General features: G+C 44.8%; 1 protein-coding gene across 3 annotated transcripts in view; it reads left to right on the forward strand.

Moving 5' to 3' along the window:
• The window catches only part of B4galt5 (beta-1,4-galactosyltransferase 5), a 75319-nt gene that overhangs the window by 35275 nt on the left and 21390 nt on the right, over nucleotides 1–18654 (forward strand). For 2 of the 3 annotated variants that reach the window (XM_063248191.1, XM_063248192.1), the window contains exon 2: nucleotides 18513–18647. In XM_063248191.1, coding sequence (XP_063104261.1) covers nucleotides 18513–18647 — 135 coding nt within the window. Of the gene's footprint in view, nucleotides 1–1463; nucleotides 1672–18512; nucleotides 18648–18654 lie in introns of those variants that run through there. The other variant, XM_063248190.1, reaches the window with a different exon arrangement.

Below are 18654 nucleotides of genomic sequence, written 5' to 3' on the forward strand. Positions count from 1 at the left end.
TCCTGTCCAGGTGTCTCCCCTTCCTTGGCCGGCCCAGGCCGCTGTGTATGGGTTTTCACCCCTACGAAAACCAGGCACCTTGGACTTTCTGAGGAAGACTGACAGTTACAAGAGCTTGGTCTTGGAGGCGCTTGTCCACATCTCCTTTTTTGAATAGAGTTAGTGCAGTCTTCAATCAATAGCTTAACTTCATCCCCACTTTTATTTCTGCACTCAGCATCAATTATTTCACAGAAACGCAGTCATAGTCCCATAAAATTACTTAGCATCCGTGTCCGGCCGTGAGCGTCATTTTCCTGAGTGTGTTGCACTCTTAACCACACATTAGCAGCCAGGAACTTCGCGGAGGTGAATTCCTTTAGCGAGGTACCATTTGATTTCCTCTCCTTTATTCTCAGCATAGTAACAGCGTTATTGTGACCGTATGTATATATTTTAATTTACTTTTTACTGGATAATAGTTTTAACCCCTTAAGGGTATATTAGAGTCATCTTATGGGTAAAGATTCCGGAAACGCAGAGCTTCTGAGGGCTGAGGTTAGTAGGGGGGAAGAGGGCTAGCAAACTTCTAGCCTGAAGACACTGGGAGGCCTGTGCTCTTTCCAGTTTAGCTGAAGGTGTGTTTTAGGGAGGCCTCACAGTACGGCTACCTGCTCTAAAGACAGAGTCACTCACCCCTTTAGTGATTTTCCAGATTGTAGAAGGAAAGCCTCGAACTGAAAAATGTGCTTCTTTCTGACAGTGATCCGTCTAATTGTGAAAAGCACAGATGGCTGCTGGCAGTGTCTGAATGTTAGACATGTGCTTTTTTAAAAATAATTCTGAGGAGGAAAAGCCAGGATTAGAGGAGAGAGTAATACCCGTGTTGGGTTTTAGATCTTCAGGCAGCAGAAGAAACAAAACTAAACATAGAAGCCCTCAGTGTGCTCAGGTAGGTGTCATAGTGCTGCGATGTCTCCCTGCACACCAAACCCTTGTGCATTGATCATAATAGGCTCTGGGGCAGGAGCTCCGCAGGGTCACAGCCACTCAGAGGGAGGAGAGGGAGGAGCAGGAGCCCAGAGTGTGGCTGTTGGGTGTGGTGGGAAATGTTAATTGGCCTCTGAGTGAATTCGGAGGTGCTGCTAGGATTTTATCCCTTGATAAACTTACTCCCTCTGGCAGCCTTGTTAGTATTTAAAAATAAAGTGCTAAATCTGTTACAGAGCTCTGTAATTTAATTTTTGTTACATTTCAGAGCTATATAGTTGCCAGCACAAGATCTGCAGTCTGCCTTCTTAACTATGAATTAACCTCTTCAGTGTTTTTTTTTGGGGGGGGGGTTATATTTTTAAACTGTGGTGTGCATGTTCAGGTCCCAACATTGATTTTTTTTTTTTTTTTTTAAATCAAATATAGGACCTTGCGCTTGCCAGGCAGGCATTGTGCTGCTGAGCTGTATCCTCAGCCCCCAAGGTTGATTTTCGTCTGAGAATAACATGAACCTCAGGAATTATGAGTTATCTTTTAGGACATCCATAGATGTCACTGAAGAGACCCTGGCAGGCCACGCTGAAGCATGCTGGGTGCCGGGGAAGTGTGGGTACAGCCAGCCCCAGTCTTCTTTAAAATTCGTCTCCTGTGCTCTTCTGGCATCTCTTCCTTTCTTCCTGGGCTCATGCTTCTGTAAAGGTAGAGAACAGTTCCTTCTTGGAATTCTGGGTTTGTGTCTTTCTGTTGAGGCTGTTGCAGCGGCACTGTCTGGGTCTTGGCTGGCTCTGCAGAGCTGTGCCTGGACCAGTGTGGCTCAGGCCGAGTGGCCCGGACTGAAGTGGTGGAGCTGGGGCTGGAGGGGGCTTCTGGGCTTTTCCAGATCACACCAAATGTGAAGGATTCAGACTGGATCGCGAAGGTGGTAGAAAAACATCCAAAGGCCTTGGAGAAAGGAAGTATTTGTAATATCTTTTAATTCTGTGTGAAGCTGCAGGTAAAGAATAAGCACAATTCTTGATTCCATAAACAAAATAATGATGGCGAGGAGGCACAGGGTAGATACCGAATGCTTCTAACTTCATATGGAACAGTACCAGGGTCTTCATTTCCTGAGTTGCAATTCTTGACACATTTATAGGATTTATGAATATAATGAAGCTCTTAGAATTGTCTCACTTTCTTTATTATTATTATTTTCTTATTGTTTTTGGTTTTGTGAGACAGCATGTCATACTGTGTAGCCCAGGCTGGCCTTGAACTCATGGTAATCCTCCTGCCTCAGCTCTCCAAGTGCTGGGATGACAGGCATGCACTGTCACACCTGACAAAATTTTCTTCTGGCTTAAAAAATTACAAGTGATAAACACGTCTGACATCAGGAAATTCTAGAATTAGGCTACACAACCAGTCTCAAAGAGGGAAGAGGCTGGGCTGGACTAGACCAGAGAGACAGTCAGAAATGGTGAGTGAGGTGGGAGGAGCGATGGGGTTGGGGGGCAGCCTGGGAAGGTGGGCAGCCTGGGAAGCCGGGCAGGGGCTGCACTAGAGGGGCTCTGGCCTCCAGCGCTCCACAGTCGGGGGTCAGCACCAGCTGGAGTGAGGGCTTCTTGGAAACACTTAGATTCCCAAGGAGTCGATAACCCTATTAATCTGTCGCAGTCTTCCAAGCTAACAGTAATGTGATTATAATATATTATCCCCTCGGGACATGAAGAATAATCTCCTTTCCAAAAGAGGATCAGGATGGAGACCACAGAGCAGTCGGTTTGGATTGTAGGCCAGATGGAGGATATTTGCTTGGTGGAGGGCTGGGTGGATTACAAGTGTTAGGACAGTTAGGAATCATTAGGGATAGATGGAGGTGGCATGAGAGGCGCAGATTGGGGGAGGTATTTGAATGTGGACCAATGAAGACAGGGAAACCCTCACCAAAGCAAAAGTTCCTTTATATTTTTGGCGCCCTGCCACCACAATATAAAACATGTAATCATTGTTACTTATTTTATTTGCTTTTTTTGAGACAGGGTCTTGCCTTGTGGTTCAAGCTGACCTTAAACTTATTTTGTAGCCCAGGCTGATCTCGAACTTGCAGTGATCCTCCTGCCTCAGCCTCCTGAGTGCTGGGATTATACGTGTGTGCCATCATGTCTGGCTTAAATAAAATGTAAAATCATTGTTTAAAAAAAAACAGAGAAATGCCTGGGAATACAGAGAGCTTAGCAGCGCAGCGCCTGCTTGGCATGTACAAGGTCCTGAGCTTTATTCCCAGCACGAAAGAAAAAAATAACCAAGAAAAATACCACGTCCTGAGTCAGCATTCCTAAAGTGCTGTGTGCTACTCGTCCAGGAAACTGAAATTTTGGGCCCGTCAGTTGAAACAGATTTGGTTACTGGAGTATTGCATACATGTAATCTCAGCATTCGGGAGCCTTAGCAGGAGGATTGCTGCAAGTTCAAGGGTGGCCTAGACTGCATAGTCTGTTCAGGGCCAGCCAGAATTACAGAGCAAGACCCTGCTCAAAAACAAAGCAGACTACGAGAACTAATTTTTTTCTGATTATACTGCACAGCACTATAGTTTTATGTCGATTTACATTACAGGACTGCATGTAAAAAGTTATGCAAATTAAAAACAAAACAGAGTTTTTACTCTCGGAACAAAGAATATCCCCCCCTCACCTTTTAAGACAGTCTTTCATTATTTAGTCCAGGCTGGCCTTGAACTCACTGAACATCTCGCTGAACATCTGTGTGCAATTGCAAAAACTATTTAGTACATAAGTTTCCTTCTGTGTCTTTATCAGGTGTGATATACTATACATTTAGAAGTCATACTGACTTTTTAAAAATGATTGGCCAGGTGTGGTGGCTCATGCCTGTAATTCCAGCACTCAGAGGCTGAGGCAGGAGGATCCTTGCAAGTTCGAGACCAGCCTGGGCTACAGAGTGAGCTCAGGACCAGTCTGAGCTGCATAGCGAGACCCTGTCTCAAAAGCCCCCCCCCCAAAAAAAAAGTTAGTTTTATGACTTTTAAAAAATGATTGCTTAGTTCACTATGGTCCAACTTTAGCATCATTTATTTTTCCTAGACTCTTCGTTGCACATGTAGTTGCTTTTGTAAACAACACTGAAATAAACAGCCTTCCTTTGCATTTTAAAAATGTTGTTGGTACATTTTAGATAAACATAATAACATTCATCATAGAGAATTTGTGCCTGTACACGATATGCCTTACATACTGTATTTCTCCCATTCCCCTCTTCTCTGTTCAATCTCTCTTCCCCTCCTCATTTATGAAAGCTGTTTACATTTTTTCCTTCTATTTTTTTCTTGTCCCTTCTTTCCCCTTACCTCCTCCTTTCTCTTCTAATTGAACATTTTCTTCTCAGTTCCCAGTATCCATGATACATTTTGGTCCTTATTTATTCTTTTGGCTTCTTATTGCAGAGGAACAATGTGGTATTTACACTCCTGAGGAATTAAAGCAGGATCTCATATGTGCTAGGTGAGTGCTCTGCCTGGAGCTACAGCCCCAGCCCCAACAATCCTGTGTTTAACATGTGTCCTGTTTATTTTACTTGGAATATGGTCTCAAGGTGCCTCCACTTAGCTGGAAGTGACTCAAGCCTCTCCTTCTTTATGACTGAGTAGTACTCCACTGTTAAGAAAAGCCATGTGCATCTTCTTTGTCCATTCTTCGGTAGATGGGCATTTGGGCTGTTGCCAGCTGCATCTGTTGCAGCTCTTGCAACTCTGGAGGGAGGATGGCATGGGATGAAGAAGACAAGAATCAATATAAAAGGCTGAGATCAGGTGGAGCACTCTCTTTCTCTGGGTGAAGGAAAGGTGCTGCACATCACCGGCAGCACATTTATTTCACACAGTCAGCCTATGAATAAGCTCGTGGAGAGTTTAAGGGGCGTGTGGAATCTGGGACAGAAGAAAATCTACTCTTCACCAGAACAGCCTGTGATCCGTGGGTGGCTTCACAGGAAACAAGAGGAAAGTAGATTATCTCAATTGAAGGTCAAATCACTGTGGCAGAGCTACTTCTTACGGGGCCCTGCCAAACTCAGGAGGAGGAGCGGTGGCCTTGTCCTAGATAGCTGAGGTACAGACAGCTTCTCCCCCAGCAGTCTCCAGGATTTAGCTGTTATAAACTGTGCTGCTGTAAACACTCGTGTGCGTGTATCAGTGTGGTATGGTGCCTTTAGTTCTCTCAGGAACACACCAAGAACGGGGTAGCTGGGTCAAATGGAATCTCCACACTGATTTCCACAGTGGTTGCAGCAGTCTACACTTACACCAAGAGTGGAAAAGGGTTGCTTTTCCCCACAGCCCCCCAGTATTTGTTGTTGGTTGATTTCTTGATCATAGCCATTGTTTCTGGAGTGAGATGGAATCTGTCGTTTTAATTTGTATCTCTCCAGTGATCAGTGATGGTGAACACTGTTTTAAATGTTTGTTGTTGTTGTTGTTGTTGTTGTTGTTGTTTTTTGGGACAGGGTCTCTCTGCAGTTCAGGCTGGCTGTGGGCTCACTTTGTAGCTGAGGCTAGTCTCAAACTCTACAAGGATCCTTCTGCTCAGCCTCTCCAGTGCTGGGATTATAGGAGTGAGCCACCATACCCAGCAGAACATTTTTTCATATATTTATTTGCCATTTCTACTTCTTCATCTAAGAAATAAGTGTCTATTAATTTCAGATTCCCATGTTTGAATTGAGTTCAAATTTGGGGAGTCTGGGTTTTTTTTTTTTTTTTTTTTTTTTTTTTAGTTCTTCATATTTCTACATTTTAGTCCGTTGGGAAACAGCTGGCAGATTTGTTTCCACCACACTGCGGGTTGTCCCTTCATTCTGTAAGTGGTTTCTCTCACTATACAAAAGCTTTTTTTTTTTTTTTTTTTGCATGGGAGATCGAACTCATGACTTCATGCTTGCCAGCCAGGCCCTGACTCTGCTAAGCTAGAACCCCGGCCCCCAAAAGCTTTTTAATAAGATGAGATCCCAGTTGTTGATTCTTTGTGATACTTCCTTTGTGATTGGGTTTTGTTCATAAAGTCTACCTATATTAGTGTCTGCAAGAGTACTGCCTATTCTATCTTCCAGCAGGTTTAGTGTTTCTGCTGTGTTTATTTATTTTTTATTTATTTTTTGAGTCAAGGCCTTGCTGTATAATTCAGGCTGGCCTTGAACTCACCATGATCCTCCTGTCTCAGCTTCCCAAGCACTGGGCTTACAGGAGTGCGCCACCTCGCCCAGCTTGTTTTAATATTTAGATCTTTGATCCATTTCAGTTTGGGTTTAGTGCCTGGTGAAAGACGTGGTTCTAGTTTTAATTGTTGACATGTACAAAGCCAGTATTTCCAGCACCATTTATTAAAGAAGCTATCTTTCTTCTAATGAAGGTATTTAGCTCCTTTGTCAAAGAGAAGATGGCTGAGGTGTTTGGAGTTGTTTCTGCACCTTCTAATCCGTTCAGTCCACCCTCAGGTCTGCTCCCCAGCCCCGTGGAGTTTTTATCACAGTAGCTTTGTGGTATAATTTCAAGTCAGGGATTCTAAAGCCTCTGGTTTGCTTTGTTGCCCAGAATTGCTTTTGCTATTCTAGGTCTCTTTTGGTTCCAAATGAATTTTAGCATTGTTTTCTCTAATTCTGTAAGATATGCTATTGGGATTTTGATCAGGATTGCATTATATCTGTATAACACTTTGGGAAGTATGATCATTTCACTATGTTCTTCCTACCCAAGAGCAAGGAATATCCTTCTATTTTCTGATGTCCTGTCCTCTTCAATCTCCTTTTTCAGAGTACTGTGCTTATCAATGTAAAGGTTTTTTACTTCCTTTGTTAGATTGACTCCTAGGTATTTCTCTTTTTTTCTTTATTTTTTGGATGCTATTGTGAAAGGTGTTATCTTTAATTCTTCCCTCCGTGAGTTTCTTAATTGTGTATAGGAAAGCTATTGATTTTTTTGAGTGTTGACTTTGTATCCAGCTCTGTACTAAATTTGGTTATTAAATCTGGAAGAATTTTTGATGGAGTTTTTGATGCTTTTATGCAGAACATCATGTTATCTGCAAATAGTGAAATTTTAACTTCTTTGTTTCCTTTTGTTTTTTCTTTTTGGTACTGGAAATTGAACTCACACCCTTGCACCCGCCAGGCAGGTGCTGTGCTGCTGAGCTAAATCCCCAGCCCTCTTTTATTTCTTTCCTTGTCTAATTGTTGCAGCTAATGCTTCCAGACTATATTGAGTAACAGTGGTGACAGTGGGCCACTCTTGTTTTTGTTTTGTTCCTGATTTTAGAGTGGGAACTTTCAGGTGTTGTCTCTTTAGTATGATGTTGGCTGTGCAGGGGACCTGTTTGAGAGGTTCGGCGAAGGATGAGAGAAAACACAGACAATATCAGGAATGCATAAAAGGAGCCGAGCGGTCGGTTCCTTGAGGTGCGCAAAGGCCAGGACTCTGAAAGCCCACCACTGTTTTTTTAGCACAGGTACACGTTGTTGGAGGGGTAGTGCCTGAGTAAGGAACACCCGTGCAGGGAAGGGTGGTGTGCTTTTCCGGGCACAGCAAGGGGCAGTGGCATGAACAGGCTTAGGTAAGTCATTTGTTTGAGCTCGCTGTTTCCCTGGCACGGGCTTCACTGGTAGGCCGGCTTTCAGTGTGTCCCGTACGTTCTGTATGATTTTCTGGTATTATCATTTAATTGTAGAAACTAATTCTTTAGTTTTATCTGTGACCCGTTGGTTGTGCAGGAGGGTGTTACTTAGTTTTTGTGTGTTTATGAAGTTCTTGTGGTTCCTTTTGCATTGATTTCCAATTTATAACATGGTCTGATAATATACATGGATAATTTCAATTCCTTTGCATTTACTTAAGCACGTTTTGTGAACTAGTAGGTGGTCTGTTTTGGAGAATGTCCCACGTGGAGCTGAGCAGAATGTGTATTCTGATGTTGTGGGATGGAACATTCCATAAGTATCTACTAAGTCCATTTGTTCAGAAATTTGGTTCAGGTCTAATATTTCTGCTCTAGGGTCACTAATCAAGTCTTTCATTATGGTCACCATCTCTGCAGTTACCTGAGAAATTATTTCTAATTTGATTTTTTTCTAGAGCATCTTTCATCTGCTTCAGAACTCCCACTGTTCCACTTCATTGTCTTTGGTGAGCTGGAAGTCTGAGGTTGCATCTTGCTTAAAGAGTCTGCTCATTTAGAAAAAAGATTTTAAAGTTTAATTCCTGGATTGATGTTTGTAAATTGCTTATGGCAAGCAGCTTTATGCTAGTACTCAGACCCTTTAGGAAATGACTGCTTGTTAGAGGTGTCTTCCAGTAACAGCTAGCTTCTGGGAGTTGAGTCTGTTGGAAGATCCTGCTCCTTCAGTTTATGGGGCATGAGCGGTTGCTGCCGGTTTGCTGTAGGTCCTCGTTCTTTGGCCCTGACGTACAGTGTTGTTTGTGACCTTTACACATCTCAGTCTTGGCACACCTGGAAGAACAACTGATTAAAGCAGTGATGTCACCTTGACTAAAGTAGCGCAGACAGCAGGAACAGTAGCATCAAACACAGCCTTGGAAATGACAGCTAGTGGCCGCTATTGGTTTGCTGCCTTTACCCTTATGAACTGTATTTGTGGTTATAATAACAAAACCTAAAACAGATCAGAAAATTGTATGCGGTAAATATGCTCTCAGTATGGTGGTTTTACTATCCTGGGAGGAAACTTAAAAGGGGTGAAGAAGAAGAATAGAGAAAGGGAAGTAGAAAAGAGATCGGAAGCGAGGCTGGAGGACAAGGGAAGACTGCAAACTTCAGGAAACTGGTGAAGAAGAGAGCAGGGAAAACAAGAAGGAAAAATGCAAACAAAGAACAGAACAAGAAAACTAGAAACAGTGGTCACGTTCATATAAAAACAAGAAAATCAGGAAAAAAGGAAACAAAGCAAAAAAAGAAAAAAATGTCCATCTTAAAGTGCGTCTCTGTTGTCACTGACAGAAAGCGTCCAGATCCCTGCTGATCGATCCCAGCCGTAGATTACGGCAGGGTGGAGGATACTCCCGCAGACCTGCACCTGTAGTTCCACTGAAGTTCAGGCTGGTTTTTTCAGCTGTGAGACTGCGACCCAGTTTATTTAGCCTGCAACACTCCGTGCTGAACTCCGTTCTGCCTCGCTCTGACACTTGGGAGCTGCTGGATGGAGCCTGCAGCTGCTCTGAGTTCTGAGCTCAATTGGCGTCTCTCCAAGAGGGTACTGGCCAGTCCCCCTCTCCTGGGGAACCTCGGGACCTGAATAGCTCACAAGCCACTTCATGGAAGTCTCCTGAAATAAAACATCTTTGAGCACACTTCTTGTTGGGGAAGGTGGTGCCTCAACTTGTCCTACCCTTCTTTAAGAACTGACAGCACCAGGTGTGGTGATGCTGCCCTGTAATCCCAGCACTTGAGAAGCTGAAGCAGGAGGATTAGTTCAAGTTTGAGGCTGGTCTGGGTTACAAAGTGAGTTTAAGAACAGTCTGAACTGCAGAGTAAGACCATGTCTCACCCATAAAGGCAAAACAAATAAATAATACCTGATTTAGCATATGTGCATAATCTAGCTATTGGGAGACTGAGGCAGGAAAAATTTGAGGGCAGCCTGGGCTATATAGTGAGTTCAAGGCTAACCTAAATTACTGTGCATGGTGAAACCCTATCTCAAAAAACAAAATAAAACTCCTTTACTTTTAGCCATGTATCTAGGAACCAGATAGTTCTGATTATAACCCATCCTTCCCATTCATTACTAGCTCAATGTTTAATAAAATATAAGTCCTCTGAATTTTACCTTAGAAAAAATTTTTGTTTTTCTTCCATTATTACCAAATCATTTTTAAAATTTTATTCTTATTGGTACATGTTTGCAGTACATAATATCCACATTCCATCTTAGGGAGTAGATATATGTACTTAACACATCTTGATTCTTTGATTGCCCTTGTGTCTCCCTCCACGCTTATTATCAAATCTTGAAAAGTTTGGTTTCTCACTACCATAAGAAATTCACATTCTGTAGCATATCTCAAAGCTTTGAGCACATTTCTTATTTGTGCAGTTTTATGTCTAGGATAAATGTCTGGAAATACGAGCTGTTGGAGTCCAGTGTGAGCCTTTTGCTTTGATCTGTATTGCCAGGTTGCCCTGTGCAGGCAGTTACCAGTTTATACCCATTTATATTTCTGTGAACAAATCACAACTTATTTTAGCATATCCTCTCTAATATTCTTTATTATTGACCTTTTGACAAGCAACCTCTAGCTTCATCTGAAAAATCTGAAGCTAACTTGGCCTCTGAGATTCTCTTCAGGGTCAGAGTCACATGGGAGAACGTGGTCTTCGTTCCTGCAGCCTTTCTTGAGTGGAGTGTTGCTGTGGAGGTCACTCAAGTATGGGAGCCGCAAATGGCCATTACAGCATGTGTGCTAAGCTGGACTTCCTGAGTGTGAGAAACACCTAAATGCCTGCTATTCGTCTGATACCGGAGATACAAAGAATTTGACAGTCTGTAATGGAAAGGAGCCCCAGCCTGTCGGAAGACAGAGACAAGCTCAGCTTCTGGGGCCCCGTGAGTAGAAGGCTGGGTGTCCACTGGGGAAAAGCCCAAATATGGGAGCAGGCAGCTCGAGTCTTACACGTAGGAAGACATCCGGAAGAGCTAAGAAAGTGCTTAGTGTGAGCAGGTGTTGCTAACATACATGGGAGGTGTCAGCAGCAGCAGGAGCCTGAAACCACATGACAGACGGGACAGGGACACCATCCCGGAATGGAGACAAGTTGGGGTGAAGCGCCTAGCCTGTAGCACCTTAGCCATAATCAGTGTCTCCTCTTGCTGCGACTTCATCCCGAGCCAGCAGGGCAGAGAGGTCTTGTAGATGCAGCACCCAGTGCTCATAGCGCCACAGAACTCACGCCTTGTGTTCTCACCCAGGGCTCCATTCATGTTGCCGGTCGTGTAAGTTTTGGGCATCTTTGTTTACAAAGTCTCTTGTGTGGGGCCCGTTGCCTGGATATGGGTTCTTATGGAGATGGGCATTATCCTGCATTACGCTACTTGGAACTTTTAAATTCTCATTTGTAATTAGAATTTTATATTCTTACATATAGAATTGGAAAGATGCAGGTAACAGTGTTCTTATGTGTCAAGAGGAAAGCCCCAGCTGGTGTCAGGTGATTACCATAGGCTACCCCACCAGTTAATTTTGGTTTAGACAGCACTTTCACATCGAGTCTCATATACAGTGTGTGTGTGTGTGTGTGTGTATTTTATTTATTTATGGTACTGGGAATTGAACTCAGGATCTTGCACTTGCCAGGCAGTTGCTGTGCTGCTGAACTATATCTATCCCTGGCCCTTCAGTTTAATAATATACTACTAAGGAACTAACAAGTCTGTGGAAATGTTTATAGGGTATTTCATAGCTGTTAATTTTTAACACCCTAAAATAGCTGAGAATGATAATTAGAGTGGAAAATACATAAAAAGCTTTGTTTGACTTGGCAGTGGTTTTTCTGTGTCATTTGGAAGAACTAGGGAAGCAAAAGATCAAATCAAGCTTCTCCCCTTAAAATTTTAGATTCTTTACTGTTAATATGTGTATGGTATCTCACCCTCAGGGTTTTGTTTTTGTTTTTGTTTTGTCTTTTTGAGACAGGGTCTCACTATGCAGTTCGGGCTTGAACTTATTTTGTAGCGCAGGCTGGCCTTGAACTCATAGCAATCCTCCTGCCTCCTGAGTGCGCACTTTTTGTGTGAAAATTGTCTTGTAATTTCTCTAAAACATTTAACTATATGTGGCAATGGTTGTGAATTTTGTTGCCAAAAAATTCCTTACTTTAAAGCTTTATATTTTCTTCCTTACATGCGCTACTGTGTACTTACAACCTTGGATCTTAATGAATCTTAATGGTTTCCAGTGTATACTATGAGCACCCAGCATTTTAGGTAGATTGGGAATCCCAGCATTCACACTTTACATTAGATCTTCAAGGTTACAAAATGTCATAAGCCTTAACTTTGGGAGGCATCATAGTGTGGGATATTGGCCCCCACCCTGATGCCTGTTGTCTTTCAGGTATTGACAGTAAGCCTCTGGATCAGAGGGGCCAGTGAGGCACGGTGGGAGCCGTAACTTGGTTTCAAGGCATAGCAACGGATCCCATGTATTGAGAAGTGGGGTTCTGGGGTCAGAGTCCTGTTGTGAAACCTGGGCTCTGCACTCACTCACTCGGACATTTCCCTTGTGTGCAGTACCAGGGCGGTCACCTCCCTGACAGCTGCGGGGAGGATGACATGAGGTGATGCATGAATATTTGTGTGGAAAACCATCTCTTTCAAAAGAATGAGTGGATTTGTTCTTTGCAGAACACCTGTTGTGCAGAGCGGAGAACACCGCCCCTGAGCGTTTAGGGATGGAGTTCAATTATTTTTCAAGCAGGAGGATAAATAACCCATTTAACCTGGCATTTGTGCAAATTTAACATCCATTTTTTATTTTGGGAAAAAAGTTGCAGATCTAGAGATACTTCGTGTGTGTGCGGCCAAAGGAGAAACTGGAAAGGCCACCGCAGAGACTACACCTAGATGTGAGTGTGTTTTGTCAGCTCGCAGCTTTTCCTCCGCACTGCTTCCTAGGCTGTACACGCCCATCGCCAGTGTGCCCGTGTCCGTGCGTGCTCTTCCTGAACCTGTGCAAATGAGGGCAGGGATATTTAATACTACACCCCTAAATATTTAAATATGCATCTCCAGAGAGTAGTGGCCTTCTGTATAATCATGACCCTAGGTTATACTTAAGAACTTTGGCGTTTATTTAATAATATCATCTGATAGACATTCTATATTTAGTTTTTTGTTTCAAAAATGTTTAGTCCCCTCCAATTTTCTAGTAAGAATTTAATTAGACCTCATGCATTGCATTTGGTTTATGTCTCTTTAAAATGTAGCAGTGTTTTTTCTTTTTCTTTTTTTAAAGTCCAGACCAGTTGTTGTGTAGAATACCCTACTTTCTGGCATTGTCTTCCTGTTTCCTTTTAAGCAGGCTGGGGAGACTGTTATGTAGGTGGCGTGGGAGCCTCTTATTTGCGTCATCGGAGGAGGCACAGGCTGTGGGTCGTGCTGATGTTGGGACTGCCGATTGGAACGCTGGTGATGGAGAGCCTTGTCGGAGTGCTCTCGTCTGTGTCGGAGCTGCCCTTCTGCTGAGTGGCTAGCATGTGACACATGGAGTGAGCCACCGGGCTGTGCGGCTGCATCTTCTTTTCCAGCTGCCCTGTGCCCCCGGAATTTAATGTGAACTGATAGCCATGCCACGACTGTGCCTAAGTGCGATTAAAGACAACTGTTGTGGTTTAGATCTGGAATGCCCCCCAAAATCCCCCTACTAGGGGCTGGGGATTTAGCTCAGCAGCATAAGCGCCTGCCTTGCAAGCATGCAGTCGTGAGTTAGAACCCTGGTACCGATAAAAAGGAGAAAAAAAAAAGCCCCCTACTGCAGGGCTGGTGAAAGTAACTAGGGGCACTGCAGCTGGGGTGTGACCTGGAAGTAATATCTCCCTCCCTGCTTCCTCGCCCCTCTCTGCTCCCTGGCTGCCATGGGCAGGGCAGGCCCTCCTGGCCTGCAGTCTGCCCCCAGCCAGCCAGCTCTGGACAGAAAGTGAACCGCTTGCCCAAGTGACCCTCTTGCCTTTAAGTTGTGTGTGACTAAGACAGCAGACCTAAACAGAGTTCCTGTGTAGTTCTCTCTGTCCTTAGAGTGTACCCCATAAAAACTGTAGCAGAGTAAGGTGTTCGCATTGTTTTTTGTGGGTTGTATTTTCAGACTGATACACAGAATTTTTGTTTGTTTTTCCCTGTTACATACAATTCTTTAACTGCTGAAATAGAAAAAGGTATACTTAACCCTAGCTTTAACCTCTTCACTGTGCCTACCGCACAGACACCCCGTGGCTTTTGGGTCACCCTTCCTAGGTTCCTTCTGTCTTTTCCTCCTCCACAGGTGCTTCCCCCACACCCAGCCCTGATTTGACTCCTTAGCTAAAATGACAATACCAGGAAAGAAAAGTGCAGCCTCAGATGGCTGGCTGTCCATGGGTGGGATGCTGAGGGGAGATTTCCAGTGGACAGGAAGTCCAAGTCTGGGGGATTTCGGTGCCAGTGTAACTAGCTGATAGACCCATGGCATTACAGACACATGCCCACTCCTGTGTGTTTGGTATAAATGTAGATGGCCACGAGGGCCTGCTATGGATTGAGCGGCTGAGGACTGCCAGGAGACAATTGGGCTTGGGTTGAGGATGGCTGTCCACGGAGACTGACCCAACCTGCAGCAAACCCCCCGCAGGCCTCGTTGCAGACAGCTCAGTGTTGGTTGTAGATGAGCTAACTTAAGAGAAAGCAAGCTGTGCATGCATACGTAGTTGCTCCTTTAGGCTGCAGCTATGGACTGAACTTAGCACCCAGGCTTTTCATAGCCTGGAGAGCCCTACGGTTTGATTTCTGTGATGGGCGCATGACTCAGAGAGAAGGCAGCCTAGCAGCAACTGTCTAATAAGCTCAAGGAGATTTTGCCTTCGGCAGTTTTAAGAATGAATAATAAGTGTGACCACTATTTACAGTAACATTCAGCAAATATCAGTTGAGTACCTAACCAAAAGATGGAAGCTTGGAGGTCTATTAAGGAAGATTTCCAAATCAATTTCTTGAAACGAGCTGTGCAGAGAATCGGTTGATGATACTGGTTATCATGCGGGGGAAAGGTTCTGGTTGGGCAAGTGGTGGGTTAAACAACTGAGCATCTCTCTTCTGGGGCTTTCTTCTGGGGCTTTCTGGCCATAAATTGTGTGCACGGTGAATCTCTGAAAGGGGCTCAGGCTGACAGTGCCTTGCTAACAGATGGAACAAGCCGCTGCCGGTGGCTTGCTTGTTTCTGGACTCATCTGCCTGCACCTGGATCACTGTCAGCGGTGTCAGCGTGGGCTCACCACCTTGTCAGTGCACGCAGCAGGGATTCAGAGCAAGCGCCCAGGACAGGGAAGGAAATGGTGACACCGTGGGGGGGAAACACAGGAGTGGGGCTTTATTTCCAGCCATTGTGCTAGTTCCTGTGGGTAATTAGACAAAGTATTAATATGTTGCCTATGTGAATTTATTAGTTGAATTACAAGGCTTACACATGAGTCATTGTTAGCAAATTGAGATAAAATGTAATGAAAGCCAAGCTTTCGAAGATCTGTTTAAGAAAGAAGACAGGCGTGGTGTGCAAGCTTTCTCCAGACTGTGGCCTGGGGTTGGAAGACTGACAGGATTTCCATGGCAGAAAGAGCAGTCCCACTGCAGATCTGTAGCGACTTGGGGGTGGAAGGAGGAGCCAGGGGGCTTTGGAGCAGAGGCAGCTGGCATCTGGCAGCTTTGTGCTAAACACTTAAGAGCTCTCATCGTGTAAGCCATGTGAGCGCTGGGAGCTTTGGAGGGAGAGGTTTGTGGTGACAGCAAGGCCCACAAGGTGCTAAAACTTGGTGATGAGCACAGGCACCTCTGCCTCCTACCCCAGCACCCTGTCTGTCTGTCAGCCTTGGCAAAGTACTTGGAAAAACTGAGGACCAGAAGTTGGCTATAAGTCGCAGCCTGTTTACCTCTTAGCATAATCATGAGGACTAAGTGAGGTAAAGAAATACGCCCTTTAGTGCACGGTACATGTTGGGTACTTTTTATTACGTGGCCAAAGCTCACTGGAGCAGTGGCTCTTGGACAGTGGTATCATATCATCTGTGAGCTGGTGACACAGTGGATCTTCACAGATGCCCAGGGACAGGGCATAGGAGGTGATTTCAGAGGCTCCTGGGGCATCGCACGCAAAGGCTGCCCTGGGGCACTCCTACAGCTGAGGGTCGGAGCTGGGGGGGGGGCGCGTATTTTAAGTAGCATCAGAGTGACTGACTGTGTCCTTTGCAGTACTGAGGAGAGGGAATAGGGAATTCTTTGCAGTACCAAACCAAAAGCTTTACACACGTTCAATAAATACTTGTTTTTGTATTATTGATGACACCTGCTTTAGTACTGTGGTGGAGACGAAAGCAAGGTTGCAGGGCGGTGGGAACACATAGCCTAGAGGATGCCACCACCACAGGACCGTGACAGATCTGGTGTGAGGGTCAGACCTATGTGCAACAGATGTTTACAGAAGGCCCCCTTCCTGTGACCAGGTCCTGTGCTGTATGCTGGAAATAGGAAATGAGGCATCATTCTTCTTAGGCTTTGCAGAATTATATCTTAAAAAGGGTTTTGAAACTGTTTTCTAGCCACTAGGTAGTAGTGTCTGATCCGTCAGAAGATAAGCGTGTGATGTCTTGCACAAGTGTGCAAGCCTAATTTGAAACCCCTACCTCTTTCCTGCACGTGTGCTGGGGATGGAGCCCAGGCCTTCCCGTGTGCCCAGCAGGAGCTCTACCCCAGCCCATCACCACCTCCTTTCGGAAGTGTTCTGAACATTGACTACAGCCTGTAGAGATGATGTCGAATATTTTGAAAGAGTTTTGTCTGTGTTTCAGGTTGGTTTTCAGCACTGAGAACCTAGGCTGGTGGCTTTTCCTCCCACCTCCCCAGTCAGTGTTAACAGTGAGAGATCCTAGACTCTTCAGCTTGGAATAAAGGAAATTAGCTTTTAGTGTCGTCGTCCATCCAGATTCAGCCGTCCCGTAACTGCCCGCTGTGTACACAGCACTGTGATTGTGGTGGGTGTCACACAGCTGAAGAGCAGACCTGATAGCGGAAGACCATGCTGAAAGGTGTGGAGGAGGGCGCCGTTAGGGCAGGGTCTGCCCTGGCCGTGTCGGGTGGAGGTCAGCCGGGCGGGGGTAAGCCGGGGGCTTAGAGGGTTCCACCTTCACACACCCACAGAACTTGGACTTGTAAGACTCCCCCTTTCACAGTGATAGGGGTAAGTGAGTTGTTTCAAATGACTGGCTAGAACACTATTTTCCAGCCTTAGACTTTCTTGAAAATAGGTGGCATACTATTTGACCTTGCAAATGGGACAGAGTTCTGTTCTATAGTTTGTGAGCTTCCAGTTTTGTGTGCTGACGAGATTTAAGGGACAGTCAGCATCCTCCAGAGATGGCAGTGATGACTGCTGAATCTGAAATTTCACTCGTTCCAAGGGTATGTAACTGACACTCAGACCATGCTGCTTGCACTTTCCTTCCTGCTATAGAGACTTGGGCTGGTCAGGTGGGGACTGAGGACTCTGATAATACTCTTTCATCATCTACCTTTTCTCTCCAGACACCACAGAAGAAAGTGGCTGAAAGAAACCTCAGTCTACCACATTAAAAAGATTGCTCGGGGCAGACGAGTGTCTCTAGAAACAGAGTGGTCTGTGGTTTTGTGTTGGAGAAGGTGAACCTAGAGAAAATTGAAACCTTTTTAAAAATGTATCAATTGGCCAGGTGTGATGGCGTACTCCTGTAATGCCAGCACTTGGGAGGCAGAGGCAGGAGGATCCCTGCAAGTTTGAGGCCAGCCGGGGCTACATAGTGAGACCCTATCTCAAAAAAAATTAGCAGATTGATTTTTAATTGATTCATTAAAACCTTTCCTATCATAGTGCTAGAATGAAGGTGGGGTATCTGGAGACCACATGCAATGAATAGGAATATATGCTTTTTGGGGGGCTGAGGTTATGATCTTGCACTTGCCAAGCAGGCACTTGTGCTGCTGAGCTGTATCTTCTGCTTTTTTTTTTTTTTTTTTTAAAGACAGAATCTCTTGGGGCTGGGGATTTAGCTCAGTGGCATAAGTGCCTGCTTTGCAAGTGCAAGGTCCTGAGTTCAATCCTCAGTACCATTTAAAAAAAGAAAGTCTCCAAAAAGTAAAAACAAAAAAGACAGGGTCTCACTTTGTAGTTCAGGCTGGCCTTGAACTCACAGTGATCCTCCTGCTTCAGCCTCCTAAGTGCTAGGATTATAGGTTTGTGCCACCATGCCTGCCTTGGAATGTAACTTTTTTTTTGGTACCAGGGATTGAACTCATGACCTTGCACATGTCGGGCAGGCGTTTAAGTGGAATGCAACTTTTGAAATTTATGAATTTCCTACATCTGCTTGATATTGACAGAGTTTCCCCTGAGCCCTACAGCTACCCAAAAGTTGGTGTCCTGAAAACATTGACTGCAGTACAAAAAATGGGGATATAAGCCAGGTGTGGTGGCTCACGCCTGTAATCCCAGCATTTAGGAGGCTGAGGCAGGATGATCATTGTGAGTTTGAGACCAGCCTGGGTTACAAAGTGAGCTCAAGGCCAGCCTGAACTGCATAGCGAGACCCTGTCTCAAAAAAAAAGACAAAAATAAAAAAAATGGGGATATGGTTGCATAGGGTTTTAGAGTTCAAAGAGGTTTTACATTTCCATAGGAAGAAAAGGAGCCCACAGTTGTGTGGTAGGTTTTGTTATGGCTGCTCTTGAGTTCACCTCGTCTTCTGCTGTCTTGATTTCCACAGTGAACACCTACTTCTTCATGATGCAGGCTCAAGGCATCCTGCTGCGGGACAACGTGAGGACCATTGGTGCCCAGGTGTATGAGCAGGTGGTTCGCAGCGCGTATGCCAAGAGAAACAGCAGCCTCAACGACTCAGGTGTGTT

This window comes from Cavia porcellus, unplaced genomic scaffold (assembly GCF_034190915.1).
Source record: "Cavia porcellus strain 051 isolate PalLab524CR breed Dunkin Hartley unplaced genomic scaffold, mCavPor4.1 scaffold_5, whole genome shotgun sequence".
Lineage (NCBI taxonomy): Eukaryota > Metazoa > Chordata > Mammalia > Rodentia > Caviidae > Cavia > Cavia porcellus.